General features: G+C 62.7%; 2 protein-coding genes across 3 annotated transcripts in view; both read right to left on the reverse strand.

Moving 5' to 3' along the window:
- MYO18B (myosin XVIIIB) overlaps window positions 1–5,557 on the reverse strand; it is an 86,168-nt gene extending 80,611 nt beyond the window's left edge. The window contains exons 1-7 of one of the 2 annotated variants that reach the window (XM_014944833.1): window positions 5,263–5,557; window positions 4,892–5,147; window positions 4,564–4,630; window positions 4,235–4,347; window positions 3,844–4,020; window positions 1,941–2,139; window positions 199–341 (exon numbers count right to left, since the gene is read on the reverse strand). In XM_014944833.1, the coding sequence (XP_014800319.1) occupies window positions 199–341; window positions 1,941–2,139; window positions 3,844–4,020; window positions 4,235–4,347; window positions 4,564–4,630; window positions 4,892–5,131 (939 nt within the window). In that variant the 5' untranslated portion in view covers window positions 5,132–5,147; window positions 5,263–5,557. The other variant, XM_014944835.1, reaches the window with a different exon arrangement.
- LOC106889611 (unconventional myosin-XVIIIb-like) lies at window positions 5,384–7,866 on the reverse strand. The gene is made up of 4 exons (XM_014944802.1): window positions 7,781–7,866; window positions 6,929–7,084; window positions 5,570–5,735; window positions 5,384–5,418 (listed from the first exon to the last, which is right to left on the reverse strand). Exons 1-4 carry the CDS (start codon window positions 7,817–7,819, stop codon window positions 5,384–5,386), a joined length of 396 nt encoding a protein of 131 aa, XP_014800288.1. The 5' UTR covers window positions 7,820–7,866.
- Between the last annotated feature and the right edge of the window lie 1,372 nt (window positions 7,867–9,238).

A 9,238-nucleotide genomic window follows, 5' to 3' on the forward strand; every position in this document is an offset into this window, starting at 1 on the left:
AGGGGGGGGACACAGCAACGCTGCTGATGTAACTGCTGATCAGCTGAGATCTGAGGCACCTTTGGTCCAGGAGAAGCAGAGAGGAGCATCTCTCACACCCATCCTGGTTGGGAAGCACGGCACAGGGGTTGGTTGCTCCCATCTCAGGGACCCCCCAGTTTCAGCCACAGCCCCCCCCGTATCACCATCATGGGGTACCTGGAGGTGAGCAGCAGTTATCCGGCCGGTGGCACTGAAATCCAGTGACAGGACCATGGAGAAGCGCGTGGAGCTGCTGCTGTGGCCGGTGGTCACTGACCCAAAGGCTCCCAAGACTGTGAACATCGCCTGGATCTTCTCCACTGCAAAAGCAGCACCCCCTGAGCCCCCCCACCATGGCTGCAGCCCCACAGGGCTCCAGTGCTCACCAGGAGAGAGCCAGACCCCACCACCGCTGCACCAGCACAACCCCAGGGCTGCAAAGAGGCTCTGGAGGAGGCTTCTCCTCCTGGTTCCACCTCTGCCTGCTCCTCCTGGGGTGGCACAGGGGGACACCAGCTGGGCACGGGGTTAGCATCCAGCACCCCAAGAGCACACGTGCACTGGGTGTTGCTTTTTGTTTTTTGTGTGGGTGTTCATTTTTGTCAAAATTAGGTTGACGGTTGGACAAGATGATCTTTAAGGTCCCTTCCAACCTAGAAGACTCTGATTCTGTGGGAAGGGGATGTGCCAGCCTGCCCCTGCCTCCACCCTGCTCCAGGCTGTTCATCAGCACTTTGTGAGAGCATGGTGTACCTGGAGCTCTCCCAAACCTCCCAAACCAACCTGCCCTCTAAAGCCACCCGTTGCTCAACGGCGCTTCCTCTCGCGTCACCGGTAACTCGATCAGACGGGAGAAGTGCTGCCCCAAGCACGCAAGCAATTCCCTCCTGGTGCTTTACTGGGGTGTTTATCACAACAGCAAATCTGTTGGGTCTGGGAGGGGTGAGCAACAGCGGCACTCGCAGCCCTGCCCCTCGCCTCCCTCCTGGATGGAGCCCCATGGCCCCCTGCACAGCCACACCAGGCCCTCAGGGCACAAATCCGACCAGGAACGGGTCAAATACCAATAGAGGTTAGGGATGGACCTGCTGGAAAGCACTTCTGAGGAGAAGGATCTGGGGGTCCTGGTGGAGAGTAAACTCTCCATGAGCCAGCAATGTGCCCTGGTGGCCAAGAGGCCAATGGGATCCTGGGCTGTGTAGGGAAGAGTGTGGCCAGGAGGTCCAGGGAGGTCATTCTCCCCCTCTGCTCTGCACTGGGGAGGCCACAACTGGAAAAATGCGTCCAGTTCTGGGCTCCCCAGTTCAAGAGAGACAGGGAACTGCTGGAGAGAGTCCAGCGTAGGACAACAAAGATGATGGAGGGATCAGAGCATCTCCCTGGTGAGGAAAGGCTGAGAGAGCTGGGGCTCTTCAGCCTGGAGAAGAGAAGGCTGAGGGGAGACCTTATTAATGCTCATAAATATCTAAAGGGTGGTGTGAGGGAGGATGGAGCTGGACTCTTTTCAGTGGTTCCCAGTGACAGGACGAGGGGCAACGGGCACAAGCTGGACCATGGGAAGTTCCACTCAAACATGAGGAAGAACTTCTTTGGGGTGAGGGTGGCAGAGCCCTGGAAGAGGCTGCCCAGGGAGGGTGTGGAGTCCCCTTCTCTGGAGATCTTCAAGCCCTGCCTGGATGCAGCCCTGAGCGATGTGCTCTGGGCAGCCCTGCTTTTGAGTTGAACTGGATGATCTCTAGAAGGTCCCTTCCAACTCCAACAATTCCGTGAAATGGAAGCCACCAGGTGGGAACAGCATCACCTTCACATTTGTGTGCGCTCCCCAGCCCACAAGGACAGTCTCCACGTCCTCCCTCTGCCCAGCACCGAGCATCCCACTCCCGAGGCTTGGAGCTCGTGGTGGTCACCCAGTCCCATACCTGAGACCCTGTTGTCCACGCTGCCCGCCGTGCCCACCAGGTACTCCAGAGCACTCTGGCAGCACGTGGTCCTCCCGGCCCCGCTGCGCCCCAGGGGCACGATGGCCTGGTCCTGCCGCTGCATCAGCAGGTTCCTGTAGGCTCTCTGGGCCACCGAGCAGATGTGTGGGGGCACGTTGTCCCGCTTCCCCTTGAGGGCCTGTGGGCAGGAAGAGAGTGGGAAAATACAACCCAAAACAGGCTTCTGGCAGAGAAAATCCTGAAAACATTCATGCTCAGGGTGATGGTTTCTCCCCAGGATGCAGAACCCCCTGAGATTGACAGGGGAAGAGGAAATGCCACCCAGCCCAGCTCACTGGGGACCAGCACCAGTTGGGGACCGACCCGAGGAACCCACAGCAGGACCTGTTCCACCTTGTCTGTGAGCAAAAGTTCTACCAGGCACCACACCTCAGCCCCATTCCCTTCCCAGCCAGCCCCAGACTGCTCAGGGAGTGCAGTCCCAACAACACAGCGATTTTCTCCTGGAAACCAGCATCCCTGCCAGCATCCCTGGCCCCGAGTGTCCCCAGTCCTGAGTACCCTCAGAACATCCCCAGCCCTGAGCATCCTCCAGAGCATCTTCAGCCCCAGGCATTCCCCGTCCTGACTGCCCCTGGTCCCGAGTGTCCTCAGAGCATCCCCAATCCTGAGCATCCCTGGCCCCAGGCATCCCCATCCCGAGCATCCCTGCTCCCCAGTGTCCTCAGAGCAACTCCACCCCGAGCATCCTTGGTCCCCAGTGTCCTCAGAGCATCCCCAACCCCGAACATCCCTGGTCCCCAGTGTCCTTGGAGCATCCCCAACCCCGAGCATCCCTGCTCCCAAGTGTCCTCAGAGCATCCCCAACCCGGTGCATCCTTGGTCCCAAGTGTCCTCAGAGCATCCCAACCCCGAGCATCCCTGTTCCCCAGTGTCCTCAGAGCCTCCCCAGCCCTGAGCATCCTCCAGAGCATCCTCAGCCTCAGGCATTCCCAGTCCTGACTGTCCCTGGTCCCCAGTGTCCTCAGAGCACCCCCAACCCTGAGCATCTCTGGTCCCCAGTGTCCTCAGAGCATCCCCCACCCCGAGCATCCCTGGTCCCCAGTGTCCTCGGAGCCTCCCCACCCTGAGCATCCCTGGTCCAGAGTGTCTTCAGAGCATCCCCATCCCCGAGCATCCCTGCTTCCAAGTGTCCTCAGAGCCTCCCCAATCCTGAGAATCCCCAATCCCAAGCATCCCCGGTCCCCAGTGTCCTCAGAGCCTCCCCAACCCCAAGCATCCCTGCTCCCACATGTCCTCAGAGCATCCCCACCCCAAGCATCCCTGCTCCCCATTGTCCTCAGAGCATCCCCACCCCGAGCATCCCCGGTCCCCAGTGTCCTCAGACCATCCCCACCCCGAGCATTTCTGCTCCCAAGTGTCCTCAGAGCATCCCCAACCCTGAGCATCCCTGGTCCAGAGTGTCCTCAGAGCATCCCCACCCCGAGCATCCCTGGTCCAGAGTGTCCTCAGAGCATCCCCACCCCGAGCATCCCTGCTTCCAAGTGTCCTCAGAGCATCCCCAATCCCGAGAATCCCCAAACCCAAGCATCCCTGGTCCCCAGTGTCCTCAGAGCATCCTCAACCTGAGCATCCCTGCTCCAAGCATCCCTGGTTCCAAATGTCCTCAGAGCACTCCCAACCCTGAGCATCCTCAGTCCCCAGTGTCCTCAGAGCATCCCCAACCCCGATCATCCTGTCGCCCTGTGACGGTCCCACGGTGCCATCTGCCGGCTCCGCAGCACCCGGCGCCCTCTGCCACCGTCCCCACGCTGTGTGGGAGGGGGGTGATAGCTGCTCGTGTCCCACGGGAGATCCCAGCCTCCCCACGGTCCCCACTCACCTTCCCCGAGCTGCTGCTGGCAACGAAGCTGGGCCTGATGGCCACCAGGCTGGCCCCGGCGTAGGTGTAGGGCAGCCGGGTCTGGTAGCGCTGCTGCAGCGTGTTCATGGCGCTGCACTCGTTGAGGCTGACGAGCGTGGCCAGGTCCTCGGCGTAATCCAGGCTGGGGGGGTTGGTCTGCAGGGGAGAGACAGAGCCCCCCCCTCAAGCTCTGCCGTCGGGGTACAGGCTGTGCCGGACCCCATCATGGCATCTTGGAGCCATCCAGCTGGGGACAGTGGCCCAAAATAACAGGGGTTTACAAAATAACAGGGGTTTAATCCCACCCTGGGGGCTGCGGGGAGGGCTCCTGTCCCTGCAACCAGCCCAAAGTGAGGAGGGGGGGGCTCACCCGCTGCACGCTGTCCTCATCCACCTCAGTGATGCTGCCGTCCACCTCCCGGCGCACCCTCACCCTCCCCGCCGGCAGCTCGGGGGTCCCCACGTCTGGTTTCAGCTGCGTGGCTGCAACGAGAGGCTGGTGAGTCCCTCGGGGTGGCACGGCCGAAGGGGCTGAGGCGTGGGGAGATGCCAAGGGGGCCACCACCAACCATAGCCACGCTGGGGCATGGTGACCAGCACAGCACCCAGCGCCCACCCTGCTCCCCCAGCCCCCAGCCAGGCTGGGGACAGCTCGTGTCTTCAGTCCTAGACCCTGAGGAGCAGAGGAAGGCAAGTTACCCAGCGTGAATCCATCCTGCTGGACCAGCCAGACCTTCTCCGCTTCGTACCAAACGTCCCTCGGAGCCTGCGGGGGGGAGAAAGGGGAATTGCGCAGGAACTGGTGGAAAACTGAGCCGGACAAACTGGATTTGCCCCATGGACAGCCACACTTCCAGCCAGAACCTCTGCCCTTCCTCTGCCCCTCCTGGCCAGCCCCAGGGGGGTCACCTTCCCTCAGGCCCCAGCTGAGCCCATGGGAGCTGGAAGGAGCTGCATGAAACCAGAAAATGGCACCAGTACCCCCAGAATGTGGGGTAACAGCCTGGCAGGTCTGTGGACACGTTACCTGGTCCTTCTCCTTGCTCTCTCCTGTCTCTTTGCTCTCTCCTGTCTCTTTTCTTTCTTCTGGTGCCTCTTTACCCTCTGCTGGCTCTTCCTTCACCTTCCCCGCCTCCTTCACCGCATCTTTGGTCTTTTCTTGGATCCCTCCCGGCTCCTCCTTGAGCTCCTCTGACTTGTTTGTAGTTTTCCCAGGCTTTTTGATTTCCTTTGGTTCCTTCTCGCCACCTCCAACATCTTTCTTCATCTTCTCCAGCTCTTTCCTGACCGGCCCCAGCTCCCTCTTGGCTCTCCCCTTGGCTGGGGGCTGCTCGTGGCTGGGGGGTGCCCCCTTCTCCTTCTTGCTGCTCTCGGGGCCCGTCTCCTTGGGCACGTCCCCTGACTGGCCCCAGCTCCCTCTTGGCTCTCCCCTTGGCTGGGGGCTGCTCGTGGTTGGGGGGTGCCCCCTTCTCCTTCTTGCTGCTCTCGGGGCCCGTCTCCTTGGGCACGTCCCCCTCTTTCACCGGGACTTTGCTGCTGCGCTGGGGTTCCTTGCTGGGTGTGGGGGCTGGAGTTGGGGGGCTGCCCCCCGGGGTGGGCTTCTTGGGGCTCTTCTCTGGGCACGACGGCTTCGCTGCCTTGGGAGCCTCCGGGCGAGGGGTCTCTGCTGGTTTGGGGGCAGCTGTCGGGGGGGATGGGGCTTTGCTGGCAGCCTTCCCGGGTGGCGGGTCCTTGCGTGGGGGGGCCGGGACCCCCTCGTCCCCCGGTCCCTCTGCGTGCAGCCCGTTCTGCAGTGGTTGCCCCCCGCTGACCACCTTCCCCTTGGCAACTGGGGGGTCCCTGGCTGGGGCCTCGCCGTTGTCCACCACGGGCTGTCAAGCAAAGGAGAGAGGAGCTGGGTCTGACAGGGATAGGGACAGGGAGAAGGAGAAAGGAGGAAGGAGAAGGAGGAGAAGGAGGAGAAGGAGGAGAAGGAGGAGAAGGAGGAGAAGGAGGAGAAGGAGGAGAAGGAGGAGAAGGAGGAGAAGGAGGAGAAGGAGGAGAAGGAGGAGAAGGAGGAGAAGGAGGAGAAGGAGGAGAAGGAGGAGAAGGAGGAGAAGGAGGAGAAGGAGGAGAAGGAGGAGAAGGAGGAGAAGGAGGACTCGCCCCCATCCCTGTCCCCAGCTGATGTCCATGCCACGCACATCCCAGCAGGACACACAGCTCGCTCTGGGCACGGGCGATGGCCACAGGTGGCTACCTGGGCCTGGCTGCATGGCTGCACTCGGTGGTGGCATCATCATCATCTTCCTCCTCCTCCTCCCTCCGCATTCCATCCCCCCACCCGCCGCCTCCCGGGTCACCCCACACATTCCCCCGTCCCGCAATCACTGAGCCCAACCCGCCAGCCTCGCGCTCCGCTTAACGAACTCGCCTGCCAATTAAGCAAGTCAGGAACCGGCAAGTTGCATTAATGAAGTCGCCGGCGTTAATTGCTGGAGGCTGGCGGCTGGCCAGGGCCGCAGCTTGCTGCAGCCAACAGAGCCCAGGCCTCGCTGTACGACCCACCTCATCCCAAAAAAACCCACCCCCATGTCAGGGGTCCTGGTGCCTTGAAGGGGAACTTCTCTGGAGGAGAGAAGGCTGAGGGGGGATCTGACGTGGTGGGTGTCAGGAGGATGGGGCCAGTCTTTTTTCAGTGGTGCCCAGGGACAGGACAAGATGAAATGGGCACAAACTTGAACATAAGAAGTTCCACCTAAACATGAGGAGGAACTTCTTCACTTTGAGGGTGGCAGAGCCCTGGAAGAGGCTGCCCAGGGAGGTAGTGGAGTCTCCTTCTCTGGAGACATTCAACCCCACCTGGACACGTTCCTCTAGGACTTGCTCTGGCTGGGGGTTGGCAGGGGGTTGGACTAGATGATCTCCAGAGGAACCTTCTAACCCCATGTGACTCTCTGAATGGCTTTGGGCCATTCAGACAGATGGGGGACAGATGGGGACACCCCAGGGCTGTGTCTGAACAGCTTTGGGCTGGGGACAGATGGGGACACCCCAGGGCTGTGTGGGGTTCATCCCCTCTCACCTCCTCCTTGGCGCTCGCCTTGGTCTCCTTCTTCAGCTTCGCCGCCTTGGCCTCCTTCTCCGTCTCCCGCACGAGCTGCTTGATGAACCCCCCCGGGATGACCGACAGGAGCAGGGGGGGCGCAGAGGGGGGTGGCCCCCGGTCCTCGTCCCGTATCTGTTTGGGGGAGCAGAGAGGGGGGTTACGGGGCACGGCGCAGGGGATGGGACCCCCGGCAAAGCCAGCCCCGTGGGGACACCAGCAACAGGAGCAGCAGAACATCAGCATCTGCCAGTGGGGGCCAGCGTGGGCATCTTGCAGGTTGCCCCAGGGCCACCCATCAGCAGCAGGCTGGCTGGGGGATGCTGTGGCGAGCAGGAGGAGAAGCACGGAGAAGAAGAAGCCCCCGCAGAGAAGCACCGAGGTTTCCACCAAAGGCTGGGCACCGTGGGGAGCTCGAGGCACTGCCACCTCTGCCCTGTGCCCACGGGGGCAACCATCCCAGCTGCAGCCAGTCAAGAAGCCATCCCTGGCATCGCCGTGGCCACATGCAGACCTGCTCCAAGCCAAAACCCAGCCCCACAAAGAGCTTTCCCAGCGGTGCCACCAGCAGCAGCGCCAGCCCCAAGCCCTGCGGGGAGCCACGTGCCCCAAACGGTGGCAAAATCACCCAAAATGAAACAACCAGGCTGCAAACGTGCCCAGAGCCAGGCAGGGTGGGACACAGGAGCGATGTGTGTGAGGGGATGCGGTGGCATGGGGCAGGCTGGCTGCGGTGTGTCCCCCCCCAACCCGGCTCTGAGCCCCCCCTGGCACAGCCCATGAGCATCCAGCCCCAAAACGCCGCTGGTGCCAGCCTGGAGAGAGACTTTCCTTCTGCTCCCAGAGCGCCAGGCGGGAGGAGATGGCCATGCCGGCGGTGAGGTGGGACGGTGCCGGACGGAGAGCCGCGGGGCCACGCTGGGGGCAGGAGGTGGAGAGAGAGGAGAGAGTTAGCCAAGGGCTCCCATTAGCCCCAGGACCGGCAGCACCATCACCTCGCTGGGCATCGTCCCAGTCTGAGCTCACGGGTACTGACCGGAGGGGACATTCTGGGGAGGGCACAGCCACGTGCAGCCACCTCCAGACACCGGAGGGAGGACCGGGGGCATGGGGGGTGATCACAGAATGGTTAGAGTTGGAAGGGACCTTAAAGATCATGGAGTTTCAACCCCCTGCCCTGGGCAGGGACACCTCCCACCAGCCCAGGTTGCTCCAAGCCCCCTCCAACCTGGCCTTGAACCCCTCCAGGCATGGGGCAGCCACAGCTTCTCTGGGCAACCTGGGCCAGGCTCCCACCACCCTCCCGGCAAAGAGTTTCTTCCTGAGATCTCATCCAAATCTCCCCTCTTTCAGTTTAAAACCGTTACCCCTTGTCCTGTCACTGCTCCTCCTGACAAAGAGTCCCTCCCCTGTAGGCTCCCTGCAGATTTTGGAAGGTCTCCCTTGAGTTCTCCTGGTGTTGGTGGCACCAGGGTGGTACCAGGACCCTGCTGCCCTGGGGCTGGGTGGCACCAGGGTGGCCGCAGGAGCCTGCCTGCCCGTCTGTCCGTCCCCCACTTCGGGCTGACCCCCAGCTTCACCTGTCGAGATCATTCATGCACCGAGCGGGTCGGGTCTCGTCTGGCCCTGCCTCGCTCCCGGGCGGCCGTATCTCCTTGTACAGTAAAGGGCAGGAGCCCCGGGAGCGGCCAGGAGCCGGCCCCAGGAATGTCACTTGCCTTCTCAGGCGGCACCCCCGGCTGCCACGTGTCCTCGCTCCCGTCGGGGACCGGGGCTGCCCCCCAACTCTGTCCCCCCCAGCCATGGGGAGAGCTGGGCCCGAGCCGGAGGGTCCCCCCACCCTAGAGCTGGCTCCTCAGTCCCTGCTTGGGGAAACTGAGGCACGGCGAGGGATGGGCCTCCACCAGGCACACAGCATGGCCCCAACGGGGGCTGGGGGACCCCCAACGACACCCCCATGTCCCCCCCCAAACCCCAGGGAGCAGGATTTGGGCCCATTTGGGCCACAGCCACATGGCTCTGGGCCCACACGCAGAAGTCAGCGGGGGCTCCTTCCTGCTGCCCCCCACCATCCACTGCCATCCCGGGGGGGTGCCAAGAGCCGAGGCCACCGAGGGGGTCCTAGGCCACCGAGGGGGTCCCTGGCCACCCCCCCCACTCCCATCGCAGCCCTCCCGGGGCTGGAAGTCGCCCCCGAGGCTGCCGTTATGGCCACCCCTCCCCACCTAAAAATAGTCCTCCCTGTCGAGGGGCCCCCCAGCTGCACATCCAGACCCCTCCGCTCCCACC

This window comes from Calidris pugnax, unplaced genomic scaffold (assembly GCF_001431845.1).
Source record: "Calidris pugnax isolate Ruff unplaced genomic scaffold, ASM143184v1 scaffold139, whole genome shotgun sequence".
Classification (NCBI taxonomy): Eukaryota; Metazoa; Chordata; class Aves; order Charadriiformes; family Scolopacidae; genus Calidris; species Calidris pugnax.